The 23,272-nt window shown below is 43.7% G+C and overlaps 1 protein-coding gene across 1 annotated transcript in view; it reads right to left on the minus strand.

Moving 5' to 3' along the window:
• RNF169 (ring finger protein 169) overlaps positions 1-22,624 on the minus strand; it is a 169,858-nt gene extending 147,234 nt beyond the window's left edge. Inside the window, 1 exon segment of the mRNA XM_085623844.1 lies at positions 21,938-22,624. Within this exon segment, the coding sequence (XP_085479970.1) occupies positions 21,938-22,313 (376 nt within the window). The 5' untranslated portion in view covers positions 22,314-22,624.
• Positions 22,625-23,272: the final 648 nt, after the last annotated feature.

A 23,272-nucleotide genomic window follows, 5' to 3' on the forward strand; every position in this document is an offset into this window, starting at 1 on the left:
GCAATGCCCACTCCAAGGCCAAAAACCCCATACCAGCAAGAATGCCACTTAATTGCGGCATCTGGGGAAACCTGTCCTCGCGCTCCTCAAAAGAACATCTTCCCTGCAGAAAAGGAGGAAACGTCTATTCATCCAAAGCACTCAATCTAAAACTCTCCATTCCTCAAGGATTATATTTCCTATGCTCACTCGTTCCCCGCCCAGCTACAACATCTGAGCCATGAGTGCATATCGATCAGATACCACAACTGGACTGCCACAGCCAATCACCAAAAACAAGCAAGTGCACAGCTCTCCTTCAATGTGTAGCTGCCAACGTAGGCAGACAACAAAGCAGGATGTGGAGGGAGGAGGGGAGGCTTTTAAAAGCCCACAGGTTTAAGACCTAAACAAAACAAGCATTTGCAATGCAATGCAATAGGTCTCGCAGTAGTATAAGTTTGAGTATTGGCGTAGGCAATAATATTGCAATAGAAAGTGAAAATTTGTTGTAAACACATTTTTTATATTTGAATTGGCATTTATACAAAAGATAAAAGTACGTTGTCATTTTAGAAAAAGACAATAAAGTGACATTTTGTATACATAGGATACATGTAGAGACTGTTTGCAAATGTTTGTGGTACACTAAAGGTGCTTTATAATTTATAGTAGTTGTAGATATGTATTTTTGTTGCTTCAATGATGCGATTTGCATGCATTATGCTGTGTTTAGTATTTAAAAACATACTTGTGTTGCAAGGAGTGGAGCAGCGTATAGGTGTAGCATGAAGAGTATAATACTGTAAACGCTAAGCAATAATTACGGTATAGCTTGTAGCAAGCGAAAGTTTTATATTTGTACTTTATTTTAGCTGTAATACGAGTAATGCAATATGCGCGTATTGTTTTAGCATGATATAGTGGGATTAACGATAGTGTGCGCGTGCTCCGGAAATAGACGGCTATCACGTGGTAGACGTCCGCGCGCATATTTCCTGTTGCGGAAGTGTTGCTGACGACGTTGTGCGCGTGCATAATGGCGCGTTAGTGCGTATTAGATATTTTGTGTGCAGTGCACGCAGTCCAGCAGTTTTAGGCGAGACGTGTGTGAAAGGAAGGAAATTGTCGAGAGGAGGAGGTGCGGCGGCTACAGAGTGAGGTGAGGAGGGTATGAGAAGGTGGACTGAAGTGCAGTGGGTAAAGGAATAGAAGGTTGGGGGAAGTTGCGGAGCAGCTGGCGGGGTAGGTGTTAGTGTAGATTAGGTATTTAGTGCGTGGTGGATGTAGTGTAGCAGTTTTAGGCAAGACGTTTGTAAAAGCAAGGCAATTTTGTCACTAGAAAAGGTGCGGCAGCTACAGTGTGAGTTGAGGAGGGTATGAGGAAGTGAAGTGTGGTAGGTAAAGGAGAGATGGTTGGGAAAGGCGAGGGGTAGCTGGGGGGTTATGTGTTAGTGTATATTACATATTTTGTGTGCTGTGTATGTAGTCACAAAGTTTTGGGGGAGACGTTTGTGAAAGCAGAGGAATTTTGTTAGGAGAAGACGTGCGGCGGCTACAGAGTGAGGTGAGAATGGTATGAGTAGGTGGACTGAAGTGCGGTGAGTAAAGAAGAGAAAATGTTGGGGAAAGGGGAGTAGCAGCTGGCGGATTATGTGTTAGTGCATATTATATATTTTGTGCGTGGTGGATGTAGTCTAGCAGTTTTTACGTGAGACGTTTGTGAAAGCAAGAGAATTTGGTTATGAAAAGAGGTGCGGAGGCTACAGGGTGAGGAGAGTATCAGGAGGTGGACCAAAGTGCAGTGGGTAAAGGAGAGAGACGGTTGTGGAAAAGCACGGGGCAGCTGGCAGGGTATGTATTGGGGACCGGTAGTGCGGAGATTGCAGAATAAACTAAGTTTCCCCGAACAATATTTATTAAGTATTTGTTTTTTAGTTAAGAAAGGGATGTTAAATATTATAGCGTGTGACGTTATGTAGTTTATTATAAATAAAGATTTAAGGGGTATGCACATATGTAATTATGTTATGTATGAGTAGTAACTTTAGAGTGTGCTGTTGGGAGGCAACGTGTAGAGTGAAAGTGGTTAGTTTGGGGGGGTGCAGGTAATAAATAAGTTAAGGTAGCTTTATACGGAGGAAACATTGTAAATAAATTGCATTTTATTGAACGTAGCGTATTGTATTTGTAAATGCACTATATGCTAAGAAATGTTTGAAGGGCTGCTACTAAGTGGAATTGGCAGGTTAAGTGAGCAGGAAGGAGGAGAGTAGTAAATAATGGTTAGGAATTAAGTAATGTGGAGGGAGAAAAGGCAAGTGAGGTAAGGATATATATGTTAGTATAAAATGGCTAAGATACGTATTGTAAAAAACGTAACAAATAAAATGTATTGCATTGTTGTGTTGAGTGATGTTAGGCGGCGGCTTGTACAGAAAAAGAAACAAGTAGGAAAGAGAAAAGAGGTCGCAAATAATTGTATATTGTTTGTATGAAGGAAATACACTGTAAATAAAATGCATCTTGTTGTTGCTAGCGCATGCTATTTATAATTGCAGTATTTGTTTAAAATGTTGCTAGGCAATTACATGGATAGTATTAGTAGTAAGTATATAGGGAGGGGGGATTAGCAAATTGCGGCTAAGGGCGTTCGCAAAGTGAACACATACACGTGCAAAACTTTATTGAAAAGTATTGTGTGCACAGTAAGAAATAGAAAGGGAAACAAAAGGCATGTGTTATGTTACTTAAGAACTGCTGGGTAATAAGTAAAGAAAGTATGTTAAACATTGTATACACAAAAGGTTTTTTAAGCAGTGCGGGTAAGTGTAAAGGTTTGGTTTGAAGGGATAAAAGTAAAAAACGGATGCGTGCTGCAGTTTTAAACATGCTTGTGAGTTGTATTACGAGCTATTGGGAATTCGAGTGTTGTGAGGTAATGATGTGTGTGGGAGAATGACAAGGTGGGTGAATGGGTGGTAGTAAAAACTTTTTAATAAGTCTTAGCATAAGTTAACGCAATATAAAATGAAATGATTTAGGATGCATATTTTGGTGATACATGTAATGTATTGCGCCCAACTTAAATTTTTATATGTACTGCATCATAGAAATATGTATGTATTGTGTGTGTGTGTGATATAGAAGGTTTCACGATAGTATGCGCGTGCTCCGCAAATAGAAATAGACGGCTATTATGTGGCAGACGTTTGCGTACATATTTCCTGTTATTGGAGTGTTGCTGATGACGCTGTGCATGTGCGTTATGGCGTGGTAGTGCATATTAAGATGTTTTGTGCGCGGTGGAGGTAGAGCAGCAGTTTTAAGTAAAATGTTTGTGAAAGTATATTAAATAGTAAGTTTCCCCTAACTATATTCAGTAAATAAAGTTTTTTTAGAGTTATATGAAAACACATTGTATAAAAGGGCAGTGTGTGTAAAAGCTGTACACAGGATAGAATGTTGTTAAACTGCTGCTACGGCGTGATGCTACAGTGATGAAAGCAAGTATAGGTAAGTATATATAAGTAATTAGCTGAGCAAGGAGGCAAAAAGCGTATTTAGAAGACAACACTAATACGCATACAAATTTGAATGTTTTATGCTGCACTGAGCAAGGTAGCGAAAAGCATATTCACACGATGCCACTAATACGCGCATATATAAATCTTCTATGCTGCATTGAGCAAGAATGCCCAAAAAGCATTTTCACACAACGCCACTAATACGCATGCACATCTCCCTACATTCTTTTAATGCATGCGCCACAGCCAGTACGCACACACACGTGCTATTATTTATATCATAACAAAAAGGCAGCAGCAAAGACCACATTAGTGAAGACAAAAAACAATATTTTAGATGTTTGCTATTTAAGCACAATGCATGACGGGTGTTAACCAAATGCAAAAGACATGCGAAACCACAAAAAAGCTAACGCATGCACATATAAATGTTATGGGAGGTACTAAGCAACAAAACGCTTATTCACACGGTGCCCCTAATACGCGTGCACATCTCCTGTCCTGCCTGTCTTTTAAACGCATGCACAAATTACAGCAACAAAGTAAGAGGCATATACACGCCAAGCGGGAGGCGTGTTAACGCGGCATCAATAATCAGGGCTCGAATATGGACTGGTGTATGTTTAGGGAAAAGACGGTGTATGTGGCGAGAGGCAAGCCAGGGAAATGGGCTAAGGTATGGGGTCCATGGAATTTATATCGAGGACGTATCTGCACCCCGCCTCTGCCATTAGAGATCGATATTGCTTTGTCCCCCTAGCCACGCATTCCGCAGGATGGTGTGAGGTGTGTTCCATGCTTTGTTCTCCCTTTGCCCCCCTCTACCGCTTCCAGACAAGACCTGCTTTGGACACTGTACGTTGTTCCCCGTCCTGGGAAGAGCACGCTGCTATTTCGGACTCTCATTGCCTTGAGTGTGTTTTATATTTAATAAAAAATGAAACTGTTTATTCCGAATGCTCCTGGCCTATGGCCACGGCCTGTTATATGTGCTCACGAACTGCCGGGAGCTTTGCCTCTGGATCATTTGAATGTGTGGCGTTGCACTGCAGGCCCTCGGGCTTTATAGCGGCCGGCCCTGGTGGTTGTAGGCCCTTGTCTGTATTTTACTGTGTACCAACGGTTTCTAATAAAAATTTTAACAAAAAAAAAAAAAAAAAAAAAATGAAAAAATAAATAAATAAATAATCAGGGCTCGAAAAATCCGAAAAATATGTTGTATTCTATCTATTGCATATTTCTATGTCTGTCTTTACCCACTCAATGCCTTTCTAGTGGAATGCTTCAGCACTGTGATGTACTACGGAATGTTGGGTGCTGATTGAAGATAAGCCACAGTTATGATGGGGCTGAGCTGCCTGCTGGCTGCTCCTGGTGGGGCTTATTCCAGGATACTTATCATCTAACAATAAATCCTCTTGAAATACCTCAACCTGTCTGGACTACATTACTACATCTTTTTGGCGACGAGTTGATCTTACCTACGTGCTCAACCAAAGAAGTCAAGTTTCAAAAAGGCAACTAAAGATGCTGTTTCAAGAAGGCAACTAAATAGTCAAGTTTCATGAAGGCAAGTTTTTTTTAAAATCTACTTCAATTTATCTACACGTCAATTCAAGAACTCTATATTTCAAGAAGGCTAGAAATTTTAAACCTCATCAAACATCAAGCTAAGACTCTGGCTTCAGAGCCCCACCAGTGACCATCACACCGGTCGCCCAACCTGCATAAGCCAGATTTTTCTTCAAAATTTCATCAACTCCTGTGTTTTTCAATAACTTTAACTTCAAGGAATATCTACACTATTTCAATTTCAAGAGCAGCATCTCAAGAAAGAAGGTAACCGGTGGTTGCTTGTGTGTGTCTGCAGTTTGTTGCATTGTGTTAAATTCTGCGCATATCAACCTCAAACAGATTCAAAATTGGCGAGTTTTTCCTGCCTGCGCTCCCTTTCTGCCTTCCATTTCCTTCTAGTGCCTTCTGCTCTCACACTATTCCAAGAAGGAAGGTTAAAGCAGAGATTTATTTCCACTATCTACGCTGTATTTTCAAACTGCTGTGGATGCGCCAGATTCCACTTCACAAGCTTGTCTCAAGTAATGAATGTTCAATCAATGCATCAATGGTCTGCCTTCAAGCTGTTTTTAAAGACATTCAGCATCAAATGAAACAAAGGGAACAAGCACAAAGACAGCGCTGTGTAGTCCCACCGGTATCCTTCACATAGCCCCAGACAAGTGTGCTGTACTTCATCTCAAGAGGCTACTACATCTAGATGCGTCATAAATGCCGCGCAGAGTGAACCTCAAGTACGCCAAGTCTCTTTTCACACTCTACATTGATGTTGCGCGGACAGAGTCTTCATTTACAGTAAGCTTTTCTTTTTACTTCAAGGATGCTGCGCTGTGTGACTCGTATGTACATTTTCGCAAAAGAAAGACTTTCTAACTTTATTTCTGTGTGCCTAATCGCTGAAAGCACTATTCCAACCGTCCCTACACATTGGGATTTCCATAGGGTCACGCATAAGAATGTACATACAGTTTTACGTGGATTGTCCCATTGGAATCTGGTGAGAGGATTTTGCAGAGCAGCGTTGGTTTACTGGCTTTCACTCAGGGGAAAGAAGTCTGTTAATGCCATCGCAGATGTTGTACACATCCATGCTGTGTTTTCACCGGTACAAGCAAACATTATGGTGCCAGATGTGAGGACATACAGTATTTCGAGCCTCTGTGGGCAAGGTGAGATGAAATTGTTTGTATTGTGTCTTAAGACTAAGAGAAGTTTAGGCCTCATTTCTGTTTTTCAACAGTCACATTCTCATCCAAACAAACGTAGCACGAGCTCTTGTTCGCGCGCAGTGGCCTACCTGTTTGTTTGAGGACGCGCTGACAGCTCGCGGCACCTTCATCGATGATGCGTTGATGATGGGGATTGCTGTGGTAACGTTCAGTCGCACAAGCGTGCATGGAGCCACTCAGCACGGCGTCAGACAGCGTGCCACCATCTTGGAATTGGCGGAGCATGCTGTTTCTTTCGTTCAGTGTTCTTCATTTATGGTACCTCACATTCAACCTGCCAACCACGTGTTTTTTTTCAACTTCAGCGGTTTTGATAAAGTTATTCCAAGACAGGAATGCCGCGGTGAGACTCTCTCTTTCAAGTCTTCCTTGCTTGTTTCTCTGCTGTGCATCTTCGACAAAGAAAGAACTCGCAAGTACTTTTTAACTTTCAGCATTGTTCGATGGTTGACAGCCAAGTCATTTGTTGTTTCTAAGCCTGCTCACACTGTGTTATTTACGGAAGGTTCAAGTTGCCTATGGTACCTCACATTCAGCCTTTTGTTTTATAACTGGTTGTGTTCACAGGCCACAACGACTCTAAGGTTCGACTATTTTTTCTGGTTTTCTCCACAGAATTGATACCTTAGGAGTCTCAAGTCAACCTGCCTCAGAGAAATGTTTGTTGCATGGAATGTTACCTTTGCATAGTTTGCATACTTGACATTTACATGCGTGCAGTATTCTCTGTAGAAATTGCACATATCAATTTATCTACTCAATTATCAATGTATACGCATGCGTCCAGTATTTCTTGGTAAGAAATGTGTATATCGATTTATCAATTTGCATGTGTTCTAGTTGTTTTCAAAAGGGCAACATTTCAATGTTTATCAATGTATATGCATGCATCCAGTATTTCTGGGTAAGAAATGTGTTTCTCTATCGATTCATCAATTTGCATGTATTCTAGTTGTTTTCAAAGGGCAACATTTCAATGGTTTTCAATTTGATTGAGGTTGTCAATATGTGTTGTTGCTTCCTTTCAATTATTCAATGTTTTTCAATGTTTTCAAGGTTGTCTATTTGGGGTTTAACCCTCTCAAGGTTTCAATGGAATTTCTATCGAGCCGCGTTTTTTCAATGTGTAGTCATTACGAGGTTGTCTCTGTATGAGTTATATCTCTTTCAAATGTTCAATAATATTCAATCAAATTTTTTTTAATGCTGTTTCACAGGGCGGTGTGAAGGATCTTTTGTTTGTTCCTCTGCCTCTCTGTTTTATATCTTTCTATTCTCTTTCTCGTTGTTTAATGAAGAAGGGAATAAGAGTACTTATTTGTGTTTGTACCTTTAGGTGGTTTTCTCTAAGTCTTTCTATCTTCCTGTTCCTTTTGTGTTTTCGTTGGAGAAGGGAAGAAGAGTACCTATCCTCCCAGTCCAACTATTCTTTTTGTTCCTTTTATGTGTTGGTTTGATGATGGACTAATAGTGCCTATGTTATGTCAACTTAAGGAGTGTGTTTGTATTGTATTGTGTTCTCAGAGAAGGAATGTGTCTGATTTTATTCTATCATTTCTTTTCTGTATTTTCTGCATGCTGTGCTTTGGCTTCTGTCACATCTGTCTGGCCAGTGGGTGTGATAGAGGTTAATGATTGGTACGCTTTCTTTGACAGGTGTTCCTATACTTCTATGTTTAGTTTTCTGTTGTGGAAGAAAAGGAGGTATGTTGTATTCTATCTATTGCATATTTCTATGTCTGCCTTTACCCACTCAATGCCTTTCTAGTGGAATGCTTCAGCACTGTGATGTACTACGGAATGTTGGGTGCTGATTGAAGATAAGCCACAGTTATGATGGGGCTGAGCTGCCTGCTGGCTGCTCCTGGTGGGGCTTATTCCAGGATACTTATCATCTAACAATAAATCCTCTTGAAATACCTCAACCTGTCTGGACTACATTACCACAAAATAGTACTAGTCCTGCAGGTCTAGTCCCTTGGAAAATCCCCTCGACCTCACTGCAACCTACTTGACCTCCGTCTCTGAAAACGGAGCAAAAGTGACAAGATAACAAGATTTAAAGGCATCTTTATTGCTCATTCCCTTTGTGAGCAATAAAAATGCCTTTAAATCTTGTTATCTTGTCACTTTTGATCCGTTTTTAAAGACAGAGGACAAAAGTTAGTTTGTCTTCCTACTCGCCAGAAAGGGCGAGTAGGACCTAAAAATAGCTTGCCCTCATCAATTCTCCCTCGCAAATGAGAGCGGGCGAGTGGATTTGTCGAGCCCTGATAATAAGCGTGGACATGGCCTGTCCTGCAACTTCAGTTAACGCCGCCGTACGCGTTTACAGCTCATGTCTTTCTGCCCTGCAACTTCAGATAACGCCGCCGTACGCGTTCACAGCTCATGTCTTTCTGCCCTGCAACTTCAGCTAACGCCGCCGTACGTGTTCACAGCTAATGTCGTCTAAAGCATGTGCACCCATCCTGTCCCGCATCGCTAAGCAAGTCGGCAACAATAGCACTGCATCGCTAGGCGAGACCTAAAAAATATTGGAAAGCAGGCTTTGTCTGGCGGCAGAAACACCCCCATCCATCCTAACTGTGACAATGAGGACTGACGTGGGAGGGAATAAGACAAATGTTTCTAAATCCAGTGCCATCCACACCTATACAACATCCCAATACCTTTGTCCGGTTATAAATGGAAAAGACACCAGTGTTTAAGCTGCTTTTCCCTCCCGAATCAATGCCATACCAGTTCAACCCATCATTATTACCATAGCTATATCATAAATTTACTAAACATGGGACATGATACGAGAAAACAGAACTACCATTAGGCGACTGTATCCAACGACTGCCTCTAAACGCCACCTGACCCCACGTCATTTTAAAATGCTGTAAAATCGTAACCCTGGCCCCAACGCATGTGGGACCAATGATTGGCCCAAAGTTAAGGCATGCATAGATATGACGGTGGTGAAAATCAATGACTGTAAAACAGAAATGGGATACATTTGTGCACCAGGTGCCTTAGCTCGAACACTATTTTCAGGGTGACTAAGTGCAGACAATCATGGCACAATCACAAAATTGTTAACTATTCTAAAGCGCAAGTGAAGTACCTCACGGCCCAGGAGATATTACCCCAAACCATAAAGTAACCTCAAAATTGGCAGGGTAACAATACATCAATAGAGAAATCTGAGATGCTCATAGTAGTTCATTAGTCAACCTGTAAAAGTCAATATGCTGATAGCATGCAGAAAGAACACACAAAAAGTGGATATACAGTTTGATAAATGAAAGGGAATACCCTTCATTGAGATACGCTTAAAGGCTGCTTACAAACTGTAAAGTGAGTTAATTTTAATAAGGTAATGAACCACCGAAAATGTTGGTATCGTGAGCAGGCCGTATAGCCAAGGACCTTCCAGAATGGTGCATTTTGGGAGAGGTCATGTCTCCTGCCCCCTCCCCCGCCCTTGGGAAAAATACAAAGCTGGAGGACATGGTCACCCTGCTAAAAATGTCACCAACCCACCATTGGAGACCTCCACTCAAGCATCCTGAGGCCCCACCTGCAAAGAATGCAATTAGGCATGACTGTCCACAGTAGGACACAAAGGCTCATCTTGAAACCCAAGCCAGGGACACCCACACCACCAGTGAATGTTGCACCCTCTTCCTCCATCTTCGACATAACCAAGGACATTGAAGAGAAAGAGCCACAAGAGAGCTCGCAACCATTATGATTCAGAACAGAGAGAGCAAGGGCTCTCACTCAACCCCCTCCCTTACCAGTCACTGCATAAACCAGTAGTAGCAAGTATGTACGCTACCACTTTTTGCTGTTGGAATCAACCCATTCTTCCCCATTAGAACAGGGGAAAAAAGGGGCCAGCTGCGATAGAGCAAAATTGTCCCGAGTCAAGGTGGTCCAAGATTTGATCTTTGGTATGCAGCATGGTCCGGATAGGACACCCTTCTGATGTGCCATTAGGTACCTGCGCACTATGCGGCAGGTCCATAACACATCAAAGCTCACCACTGACATATGGAAATAATGCCCACCACTACCAATTCATACTCATGGGTTACTAGAGACCAGTCCATGACTGGATCGTACATCTCTAAATTCATGCTGGTGCTCATCACCGACTAGGGAAATACTGCTCAATCCATACACTGGATCCTGGCACGAAGGCCACAAACTGAAGGAGAGAAAAGGGGCAATGGTAGCTTCACCTGCCTAGCCCCGACGGTCTCCACTGATGCTACTGTTGAGGGCCGAGAGAACTGTTGAGGGCCGAGAGAACAAAAACATGAGGCCTCCTTGTCAGGGAATCCACGCAAGGCATGCAGCAGGGTGCCTGATGAAGAGAAGCAGCTGCAAAAAAGCAAAAAGTCGTCCAAGGTGCAATCCGCAAGGACGCTACAGGCCAGGTGGTACAAGAGGCCACCATGTGTAAAAGTGACAACAAAAAAAGGTACCTAGTTGTGTGATGCTGGATATCTGTTATATAAAAAGAAAAGTGTACTGAGCTTTTTTATTGTGTGGCGTTTGGTATGTGTCAAGTGAATGCAGTGTATAGAGTGGAATGAGTGATGAGAACGTGCAGAGTTTTGAAATTCAAATATATTAAAAAATAAATAAAAAAAAAACTCTGCCTATGCCCAGTAGGCCAGAAAACTTTTCATCAGGAACAAGATGCTGGCAGATGTCCACATGCAGGACAAATTAGATATACCTGCAAAGTTTTAGAACGTGGTGCTTATGCTTCATTACTAGCCAGCATAGTAAATCTCTTGATTCACTGTCCCGTAAAAGCTATCATCCCACGACTGATGCAATTGTCCAAAATGTCCTATAGTTTTCAAAAAAAGTTGCACCCCCATTAATTTCAGTAGGAATGCTCTCCAGAACACCTGATCTCATCTAGATTAGTCATGCCCGTGCAGAATACTCACAGCGTGGAACACATTGGCTAGGGTGACAAGTCACAGCGGATTTGTAGGGACTATCCCAGTTTTTTACCATCTGTTCCCGAAAACTTCTGTATAATTTGTATATACACAGGTCAAATTAAACAGAGGGAGTCACGTTCTCATGTGTTCGACTGCAGAATTAGCAGAAAGCAATTTAGTTAACACGGATGGTACTGTGTGTAAAAGTGGTTTATAATTCCCGTCAGTGCTTTAATGCCTGTGTATTCTATGTTGGTGAAGGCAGTCATGTCATTTTGTTCCCCTTGTTCAATACTAAATTTTAACCCTACTTCTATGTTTGTGAAATGTGCCAGTTTTTGGTTTTCAAACTCTGGTCACTAACATTGGCATCATGACAGATGAGTGGTCTAAAACTAGTTAAATCGAGATCGGTATCTGGGTACATAGGCCTTATGTGTGTGCTTATAAAACAAGCATTGGCAAAGCCAATAAGTTTTGCCTTGGCAGGGCTATTGACTTTGTCAATGTCTTTTCACCATGTTGACAGTAAGGTGGAGTAGAGTGGGGTGGCGCAGCAGCAGGCAGAGAGGCGTGGCAGGGAGTAGAGTAGATTAGAGTGGAATTGCGTAAAGTGGCCTCAAGTAGTAGAGTGGCATAGCGTAGTAGAGTGGCAACGACTGGCCTAGCGTAGTAGAGTGGCCGAGTAGAGTTGCGTAGAGTGGCCTAGCCTAGTAGAGCTGCATAGAGTGGCCTAGCCTAGCTGTGGCCTAACCTAGCAGTGGCGCATCGAGTGCCTAGAAAGCTAAAAATATTAACGTACTACTATGGCTTCAGACAGCCACAGTAAAATAAGGTGCTAACAGAGCAGTGCACAGATCGGGAATAGTGTGTGAAAAGGGTAACGGTGAGGTGTCAAATGTGCCCAAGCTGGATTCTAATTCAAAATAAGCAACATTCCGTCAACAGTCATGGTCTCTCAGGAAATACATTTCTGGGTTCATTCAACTAGGGGAAAATTGTCAACATTTCGACCCTTGTGACCAGCATTCCATTGATTTCATCAGGACGACTACATTAGGGCTAGGGAAGAGAGAGGGGAGTGGATAACAGTTCATTTCTGCTGTCCCTCTGTATATCTAGACTGACGATATCAATTGGAAGTACTTAACATATCAGGTCATATGATCCAAGGAGAGTTATTGGCGACAATCAACAGAGGGATGAATAAACACTTGTCTGTGGTGTGGGAGGTATAAAATCATCTAGAATATGCAAATCAATTGTGTACAACCATTCATCACGATGCAACGGAGGTCCTTGCCAGCAGCGTAGAGGGTAAAAGATTAACTATATGACAAATTTTTTCTACCCCACTGCAGAGTCAATCTAGCCAATTACTCTCCTGGGACCAGATGTCCTGATGTGAGCAGCACCCCCATACCATTCAGTCTTTATTGTAGCGTCACGCTACGTGGCTCTAGTCTTGAAACTTTTAGAAACAGACTTTGAAAGAGGCCCGTCACTGCTATTGGCTTGGCCTCGAGCCAATCACACAATGCATGGAAGTGGGAAATGTACAGGAGATCTTAACCTTTTCTCCAGGGTTATGTTAAATCCTTAACTGAAAAGCCATTAGAAGTCCAACAAAGAACGTCAAATCAAAGAAAATATGACAGCATATGGGCTCTACAGCTTCACTAAGAAGCAAGCATAAGGTAAAGCCAAAATCCAGTTCATAGTTTCGTCTATGGAGGTTGTGGAAAATATTTAAATGCTTGGAAATCTGTAGTAAGAATTATATTCAAATAACATCGTTCATGTTTGCTACAATGCAAAACCTGTCACCATATGCAACAACTCAACCTTGAAAACTTTAATATAGGGTTTGCTTCTGGCAGACTTAATTTAAGAAACTCTGAAAGATGGAAGGTTGATTCTACACAGCCAGGATTCAAACCTATGAAGTGCACAATACATATTTCAGCAGTTATTGTTTAGTTCTTAAAGGTATTTTACCTGCACCCCAATCGTACTCTTGTTATGCAGCTTTTAGGCTACTAGAAGAGTGTATTTTTCACAATTAACTAAAGGATCGCAACTCTAACATGAGGACAGACAAATAGGCGAATTTCAAATCTTAAAAACCAAATTCTTGTTCAAATAGTGCTATCTCCTGGCTAAACAGAATTAGTAAAGGCAAAATGAGAATATCAGGAGTTCTGTAGGTCTCAAGTGAATGTGTGTGCTTGGGTCTACAGCTCACAGGCCTCATCCATCTATATTAAAAGAGTGTGAGGAGAGGGGGGGGGGGGTATGTGGGACAATGAAGCCCTAACCGTGCAGCCATTTTTGCTCATCTTAGATTACACTAAACTACACTCAATCTAATCTTAATAGAAGCAACTAGATAACAACTGGCATTCAAAGAGAACAGCAAAGGTGATTAACGAAGCACTACCGCATCCCTTGAAGTAAGAATGCTGTTGGAGCCCAGCTGCAGACTCAAAGATACTGTGCTGGCATGCTACCATACACGCAGTCAAATGTCAGACAACACTGCCTGCTGAACAAGCTAATTGCTGCGCCAAGAACACTACAAGAAATACTGTATTAAAATCAATTCATTATAGAGCCACTCATGCTAGATACTTTTTTAATTCCATACAAAATTCTATACAAAGAACAGTGAAAATGATTAATACCGAGACAACCAAATCAATTTTCTAAGCATAGATATAGTTAAAGAGATTAATTCATTATTTAAGATCTTTTCTCGTTGTTCAATGTACAAAGGGCACTCATACAACATCCACTAACGCAAAAAGTAAATCTGGCCCTTTTCTCACTGAAAGAAAGCAAAGTCAGTAAATGAACTGTGCACGCGTTCGGCCAGTACACATGAAAGGCCCTGGCCCACCCTTGGCCAACTCTAATAAATTATTGGTGGGCCAAAGCCCTACAAGTCCTTGTAAGCTGGCGCCTATGACTCCTACTGACCATTAAAGCAAGCATAGAGGTAGAAATGCAATAATAAAAGGGAATGCAAAAAAGTTTCCACACTCTAGTTCAAATATCAGCTCCCGATTCCACTAGATTAGCAAAAAAGTACACATGACCAGTATTTTCTTCCAAAAATGCGGCAACCATACGTCCATATTTTAACAAGCTTTTAAAAACAAAAAAGGAACCCAATTAAAGGAGAGGTTGTCACAACACAACCAAGAATAAAAGTGAATCAAATACTATAATCGGAGTCATTACATTTCAAGAGCGCTATTGTTGGGGTATTAGTTTTATACAGGAGTTTGGCAAAAGTATGAACTAAATGTGTACACACCAGGAACGTGTTAAGATGGGTACCTCTAATCATCCTATCTTACTAGGTAATAGAAGAGAAAGCTCAGTTCCTCCTTCCATCAGACCGTACATTAAGGTTCTAGATGAGTTATCTGTTTGTGGCGATGTTATTATCATGCGAGGGGAGTTGTTCATTCCACCTGTAGCTTTAAGACGCAATTTAATCAGCCTAGCTCATGAGAGACACTTAGGTCAAACAAAAACAAAGAAAAGATTGAGAATGAATTGGTGGTGGCCTGGTATGGACTCTGATGTAGATTCTTGGGTTGGGAAGTGTGAAATTTGCAAGGAAAGTGACAAGCGTCTGAAGGTAGGAGCTCAAGCTTCCATGGGTCACATAACTGATCCAGGTCAACCATGGCAGCCTTCCTACCCACAAATTTCCTTCAAGGTGTTGATGACAGTTAAGGAAGTAATATCTTTCAAAGAATGATGAATGTTTTGTTTAAAGATGTTAAAAACATTGTTTACTTTCAAGACGACATCCTAATTTTTGGTGACACTGTAGATCAACACAATTATGCACTCAGAGAAGCGCTATGCAAAATCAATGAATCTGGCTTAACCGCTCACCCTAGGCCAGCTAGTCTTCAACTGCCTTACACAGAATGCTCCAGGTTCAGGTGGAACGCACTAAACACAGTGCTCTACACTCCATGCCATGAGAGCATTTACATAGTTAGGATTACAACAGAACGCATATCTACCAACATCAGTGGTATTTAGGACACAGGTTTTCAAAAGCGAAACATCAAGAAAGAAAGAATTTCCATTTGTTAAAAAGCTCACAACATGTGGGCAAAGTACACGCAGGAGTGTTTTGTAATAACTGGCAGGGGCGTAGCTTGGTAAGTAATATTGGGGTGGTTCAGATTTTTCAGAAATCACGCTGTCATGGATTTCAGATTTTCCAACAATTAAGCTGACATATCATTTTAAAATACATAAATGTAGGGCACATGAGAGAGGATAAAGGGGCAGTGGAAAGGGGGGACGACTGCGAACTGATAAGGGTACTAAATGAGAGAAAACACAATATTTTGTAAAATAACGAACATTTTTTAAGACTTTCAAAGCAGAGTGAGTGTGCATCTGTGTTTATGTAAACATTCCTTGTAAAGTCCGACAGACACCTAAGCATTCCAGACTGAAAGCATCTGTACCAAACTAATTTCCAGAAAATGTATTTAATAGGGGTGTATCTCCCCCAAAACGTCCCCTTCTCCCCCGAAGCTACGCCCCTGATAACTGGGGTCGTTAACATTAGAGATGTTATGAAGAAAAGGTTCATATACAAGCGATGGTAACTGACTAGCAGCATGGCTTGTTTCGTTAGGCAGTAACTCTGTTCGCTGTGTTACATTCGGGTGTGAGGGTGTGTTGTGACTTACCCCTGTTGGTATGCCCCGCTTCCCCCCTCTTCTTTCCCGCACCTTGGTCCTGCCCTAGAATGTTGGGATGAAGTCTCCCTTAGAATGTTGGTGACAGCCTGACTGTGACAGGCACCAGCGGCGAGCTGGAGATGTAGCTTTATAGACAGAAGAATAAAGAAGCAGTGACTTACTTTGGCGTCTGTCTTTACTTCATTAATTGGCGACGAGGACGGGATGCTGTGAAGGGACAGCGCTGCATCTTCCCCTTAATTCTTCGTCTCGCCGGCTGGTTGCAAGTTCCATCGCAGCGGTGTCAGTGAAAGGCCAGCGTGAAAGCGGTGTGGTTCCAGCACATACAACTTGAGGCAGGGCGCGTCTGCTGCCACTTAAGGTCATTGCTGGCTTTCACAATTTAAAGGAGCTGTGAGGTGTTGGGTGAGGACGCTGCACGTATGCGGTCAGCAGCCCCTGAGACACTCAGAGTCTACGACGGTACCCAGTGCGCTTAAACCCCTTTTGTGCACTTCAGGGTTACCGAGTGGCGCTGACATCAGAAGCGAAGCTGAGGAAAAAAAAAATTGAAGACGCGGAGCGACGCCAAGGTAACCACCCCGGTTCAGGTGGCTGACGGATCCAGTGTGGAGACAGGAGGGTTATGCTGTCGGTGGCTGGCGTTGAGTGAGGTAAAGCGCAGCTGTTCCGGCGACGCGCTGTGAGGAGTTCGTGTGGCAGCTGATCGACGCGCTGTGAGGAATTCATGTGGCAGCTGATCGTGTGAGGCAGAGCGAGGGTCCTGGCGACGCGCTGTGAGGAATTCGTGAGGAGATTCGACGGCGTGAGTAGAGGCGTTCCGGGCCAGGCTGGTCGAAGTAAATGTAGCGGTGTTTCTACGCAGCAGTTTCCTCAAAGTGAAGAAAATAACTATACGGGTATTTCAAGAGCAGGAGGCGGGAAATCGGCGAGGGAGGAAATAAACTATATTTACTTGGACAACTCAGTCATTGTGGGGGATCGTAGGTACGGAGTCCACGGAGGCTCATTCTCTAAGCAAAGCTAAACCTTCAAAGCAGATTCAACAATGCAAGTAAGACATTGACTGTAGCGCTGAGACAGCGAGGAGGAGTAGGAGGGGAAAATTCAAAATCTACTCTGCTTTATAAGTAGTCTCAGCTCTAAAGGACTTAATCTAGGGTTGGGCATTGTTGTGTTGGTCTTTAACTTATTTTTCTTTTCAGAAAGGGATGGTATGCTAACGCTCCATTAAGGGGCTTTTACGTGGTGTACATCGGAGCTTGGAGCGAATAGGGAGAGTCATAACACGCAAGCCAGTGAAGGGAATTTAGGGCACCCCCCCCCCCCGCACTAAGTTATAGTTCCAGAAAAGCTTTCCCCCACACAAGGTATGGCTGGTGCTGGCATGAATCAACCACCCGCGTTCTTGAATGAAGTAGGAGAGCCTGATATACCATGGCATAGATGGGAAGGTATTTTTAAATCATATCTTATTGCCATTGGGGGTGGAAATTTTTCCAATGTGAGAAAACAGCACATTTTACTGCACAATCTTGGGGTTCAAGGAAGGAAAGTTTTTGAAGATATCACAGGGAGGTTAGTGGAGGATGAGACTGATGAGGAAGAGGTCGGTGGAGATGTGTATGAATACACATTGAGGAAGTTGGAAGAGCACTTCAGACACAGGACAAATGTAGTACTAGAAAGGCATAAATTTTTCAAAAGGAGTCAGAAAAGGGAGGAGAAAGTTTCAACGTATGTAGCAGTTCTGAGGGGCTTATCTGCTACTTGTGAGTTTGGAGCTTTGACGGACTCCCTTATCAGGGACCAGTTAGTGCGTTGTACCAATGATACTAAAGTGCAGGAAGAGTTGTTAACTAGGAACCCTGACTTAGAGGAAGCGGTAAACATAGCAAAGGGATTAGAACACACAGCGATATGCATGAAGGAGATAAGATTGTCTTCTGGAGAGAGAGGTGACAGAGGGGAAACCAAAGCTGGCACATCAGAGGAGGCAGTGTGTAAGGTTAGTGAAAAAATAAAGGAGGCTCCCAAAAAACAAACGGAGAACTGGCTGTGTTTCAGATGTGGCAGTCCCAATCACTTGGCAAATAATTGGAGGTGCCCAGCTAGGAGCATGGTATGCAGGAAGTGCGAAAGGAAAGGACATTTGGCGAAGGTGTGCAAAGCATTTATACCCAGAGTGCATGAAATTGGGAGTGCAGAAGATGATTTGGGTAATGGACAAAAGTATATCTTCCAGATTGCTCAGGGGGGCATGGAAGGGAAAGTACATTATCCTTCTTGTGAGGTAATTTTGGAGGGGGAAAAGTTTCAAATGTTCGCAGATTCCTGCTCACCATTTACACTCATTGAGGAGAAGGGATTTAAAGAGAAATTTACAGAGAAAAACATGGAGATAGAGAGGGCAGACATCAATCCCTTAGGGTACAACAAGGAACCTATACCTTTAGTGGGGATGGTGAGAATGAGAATTACCTTTAAGGACAGGCACACTGTTGGGAAGGTATACATCACCAAGAAAGGGTCAAATCTTCTAGGGTGGAAGCACCAGAAGGACTTAGGTATTAAATTGGACCCGAACAATGAAGAACAGGTTATGTTAGTAGAACCACAGGGAGTGTGCAATGATTTCATTAAACAATTTCCAGAAGTATTTTCTGATAAACTGGGTCAATTGAAGAATTACATGCACAAAATTATCCTGAAGGAGGGAGCCAAACCAATTGTGCACAAGACCAGATCCATTCCACTGCTCATGAGGGAACCTTTAAAGGAGGAACTTAGTAAATTGGTAGAGCAGGGGGTGATAGAGGAAATAGAAAGTTCTGAATGGTTGGCACCCATTGTTATCACGACCAAGGACAAAGGGGGCAGCATCAGATTGTGTGTGGACTTGAGAGACTTGAACGCTAACATCCTGGTGGATAGACATCCCTTACCAAGGATAAATGAAATGTTGAGCACAATCCATGGGGCAAAATTTTTCAGCGTGCTGGACTTGTCGTCCGCCTACCACCAGGTGGATCTTCACCCAGAGTCGCAGTTGTTAACGGCCTTCACCACCCCATTTGGAAATTTCAAGTTTGTAAGGATGCCATTTGGTTTGGCATCGGCCGCTGCCGCATTCCAAAGAATAATGCAGCATATCCTGAAAGACTGTAAGAAAACTATGTGTTTCCAAGATGACATACTAGTGTACGGATCTAACGAGCAGGAACATGGAGAAAATGTTGAAAGGGCACTCAACAAATTGAAGGAGGCGGGTTTCACAACAAAGGAGAGTAAGTGCAAATTGGGGGTGACTTCAGTGGATTATTTGGGGCACGTCATTTCGGAAGAAGGCATTAAACCAAAAATTGACTTGGTGGAAGCAGTAAGGAGAGCGTGTCCTCCCGCAAGTAGAGAAGATGTTCTGTCATTCTTGGGCTTGGCAGAATTCATGGCGAAATATATAAAGAACTTCTCAATGATATCTCAACCCTTAAGGGAACTGATAAAAAAAGATTCAACATTCACCTGGGGGAAAGAACAGGAAGAGGCTTTCAAGTTGATAAAGGAAGCCATAATTTCAGCCCCTTTCATAGGAAATTTCGAGATTACAAGGGAAACCCTGATAACCACGGATGCTAGTGGCAAAGGGGTTGGGGCAACTTTGGCCCAGAGAGTGGATAATAAAGTGAGAGTGGTAGCATTTGCATCCAGAACATTGACAAGTGCTGAAGCAAACTATTCAACGGTAGAGAAAGAAGCGCTGGCAGTGTACTGGGCAATACAACATTTCAAGTTTTTTGTGTGGGGCGCACCATTTGAGGTGTGCACGGATCACAAACCCCTACTAGCCATTTTCACAAAAAAAGATATGGAGAACATGACTCCCCGCATCGCAAAATGGGTGTTGGGGCTACAAGGTTACAACTACAAGATGGTGTATGTACCTGGTCAGCAGAATAAGGTGGCAGATTTTCTGTCGCGAACTCCCATGGATACAGAGGTAGGGAGTCAAGGGGAAAAGGCAGTTCTGGAGATTTCGGTAAAAGCTGTGGCTAAAGAGCAATGGGACCTCCATATGGAACAAGATGACATCATTAAGGCCGTAAAAAAATATGTGATTAAGGGGTGGCCAACCAGATGTCAGGCTCTTCCTGAAGTAATACAACCCTTTTGGAACGTAAGAAATGAGTTGTCGGTGGAAGGGGATTTTCTTCTAAAGTCAGGAAAGTTAGTTCCCCCGGGGGGACTCAAGAATCGCATCATGGATCTCGCACATGAGGGACATCTGGGCAAGAGTCTGTGCAAAGCGAGATTAAGAGCGGATTTTTGGTTTCCATGCATGGACAAATTGATGGACGAGAAAGTGAGTGAATGTGAGCCGTGCAGCATGAGCGACAAAAGCAAGGTTACCAGGCGGGTTCCACTGAAACCAGTAGAAGTACCGGAGGATCCATGGCAAAAGTTGGGATTGGACATTGCTGGTCCCCTCCATGGTTTAGGTCCACAGGAAACGTATATGTTGGTCCTGATTGATTACCATTCGAACTGGATCACACATAAATTCGTTAACAAAATCAATACTAGGACCCTGATAGAGTTTTTGACGGAAGTCTTTTCCACAGAGGGCATCCCGACTAGTATCATCACAGATAACGGGGTACAGTTTGCATCAGAAGAAATGAAGGAATTCTTAGCAGACATGTCCATAACACACATACGTACGCCTTTGTATTGCCCAAAAGCCAATGGAAAGGTGGAGAGAGCAAATAGACTGTTAAAAGGATGCATTCAATTGGCAGTAACATCACGGAAGCCAGTGGAATCGGCCGTAAGGGACATGTTGTGGTCATACCATACCTCACCTAACCTATCCACTGGGTATTCACCGTTTGAGCTTTTGAGGGGGAGAAAGGCAGGCTCAAAGTTGTCTCCAAATTGGATGCCCCAAGGGAAAACAAGGGTGGTCAACCCGGTAGAGCTAAAAGAGAAGGTTTCAGACAAGCAACAAAGATACAAGGAATGGTACGACAAGAAATGGGGGGCCAGGCACAAGTCTTTGTTTCCAGGACAAAGAGTTTGGATTAGGAAACCGGTTGGCTACAGCGGCAAAGGCGGGAAATTCTTTCCCCCAGAGAAGATCAGGGAGGTTAAGAGCAATGTGGTCATACTAGAGAATGGGAAAATGTGGAGTATGGATAGAGTGGCCACTAATCAAGGGGAAACTAGTGGAGCAAACAAGACAATGAGGCAGGGTGGCAGACGGGAAGAGGAGCAGAAGAGTTATGGGCAAAGACCCAGAAATGTACCCGCATGGCACAGAGACTATATGATGTGTTAAGGGAAATTAAAATATTATATAATGATGTTACCCATCCCTGCATGTATAGGTTTCCCGCAGGTCCCCAGTTGGGGTCCTCTCAGGGGAGGGAGATGTGTTGTGACTTACCCCTGTTGGTATGCCCCGCTTCCCCCCTCTTCTTTCCCGCACCTTGGTCCTGCCCTAGAATGTTGGGATGAAGTCTCCCTTAGAATGTTGGTGACAGCCTGACTGTGACAGGCACCAGCGGCGAGCTGGAGATGTAGCTTTATAGACAGAAGAATAAAGAAGCAGTGACTTACTTTGGCGTCTGTCTTTACTTCAGGGTGGCCAGCACCTCTGTGGGGAGATAGTGGGGCAGCACTTACAAAACATATCTGATGCGTAAACAACATCGATAGATACTACTGTGAGCCTAGAGTGCACGGGCAGCCGCTGAATAAACATGCCACGGGCCCGTCAGTGCAGTGACAGCTCACGTGTTGAGCCGCTCACCGACCAGTGGTTGGTGGTAACAGTCACAGGGCAGTGACGGCTCCCAGCAAGCACAGCAGGCCACTCTGCGGTGGCGTCCCTCAATCAGGGCAACTAGGATGACAGAGCAGCCCCTCCGCACCTTCTAGCGCTGCCTGCGGCGGGGCCCTGTCCTCTTCCTGCTCCCTCTGGCGGCAGCGTTCCGGGAAGCTCCGGCGCACCCGCTCCCACAGCTCTCGGTCCACCAGCGTCTTGTCCCGGCTGCGCTGCCGAGCCCAGTTGGAAATGCGTTTTCGGCACAGCGGGCAGCAGAGGCTGGCCAGCTCCACGGTGCGCTGGAAGCACAGCAGGCACATGGAGTGGCGGCACGGCATGGTCACCGGCCGCAGCAGGATGTCCAGGCACATCGGGCACAAGGCCTTCTCCCGGGAGAGGGGCTCCAGTCCGCTCTCTAAGGCCTCCCCACAGCCGGCTGCCACGCTGCCGGGGCCCCCACGGGCGCGACTCACCGCCGCCATTTTACGTCCCGCTCAACGGCCGGCAGACATCAGCAAGGCTCCCGCGCGCGGCTCCGCCCCCGTCGTTAAACGCGCGGGAGGCGACACCCGGCCCTCAGCATAGTTACAGAGGCACTGCGGTTGACACGCAGGTCACCCGCTTCACGGGAGCCAGTCCGAAGCAGCCGTTAAACACTTAACTAAATTAAATGCAATTTTCATCTTCCATTTAATACAACTGTCGTTGGTGATTAATACTCAAATGCACGTAATGTTCTTACAAATTATTTGCTGTTGCCCATTTTAACAGGCAACTTTATAGATATATTGCCAAATGTAAGACTTGCTGATTTTTTTTAAGCACGAGTAAGTATAATAGTAACCATAGTTTGGGCGGAATATGACTGACGTTCCTCTCAGTTTGCAGGCAGCACTTCACGTTGTAATGTGGCTGCCTCGTTCGTGCACCGGCTGGATGCCACGTTTCGGGACACGTCTGACTTTAGACTAGTGAGTTCCGCTACCGGACAGCGGCTGGTTAATATATATATACATGGGCAACAGTTATGTTACACATGGCCACATTCATTTTTTGGGGGTAGGCACGGGGAGATTAAGTGATTTGCCTAGAATTACAGGCTGTTGATTCCATAAATACATGTAGCGATAAAAAATACTATAATACGATCTTTCTTTTCTAAATTAGGTTGAGTCGTTTAAAAAACAGTGGTGATTGTTGTGTTCCTTGTCTTATCTGTCCTTTCCCGCCTTATCCGCATCCTTCCCCCTCCCGCGCGCTAGGACGTTATGTCATCAGCTGGAATGTGGACGGCTGAGACGTTCCACAGTGACAGTTCACTATGACAGCTACAGCTGACAGTTGAGTCAGTTCCTGCCTGCGATTGACACGGAGCACTCCTGTCCGTGGTGTGTTGTCCTTGGAAACGGAATAAATAGCTTTATTCTACTAAGTTGGTTCC

Source organism: Triturus cristatus, chromosome 8, assembly GCF_964204655.1.
Source record: "Triturus cristatus chromosome 8, aTriCri1.1, whole genome shotgun sequence".
In the NCBI taxonomy this organism is placed as follows: domain Eukaryota; kingdom Metazoa; phylum Chordata; class Amphibia; order Caudata; family Salamandridae; genus Triturus; species Triturus cristatus.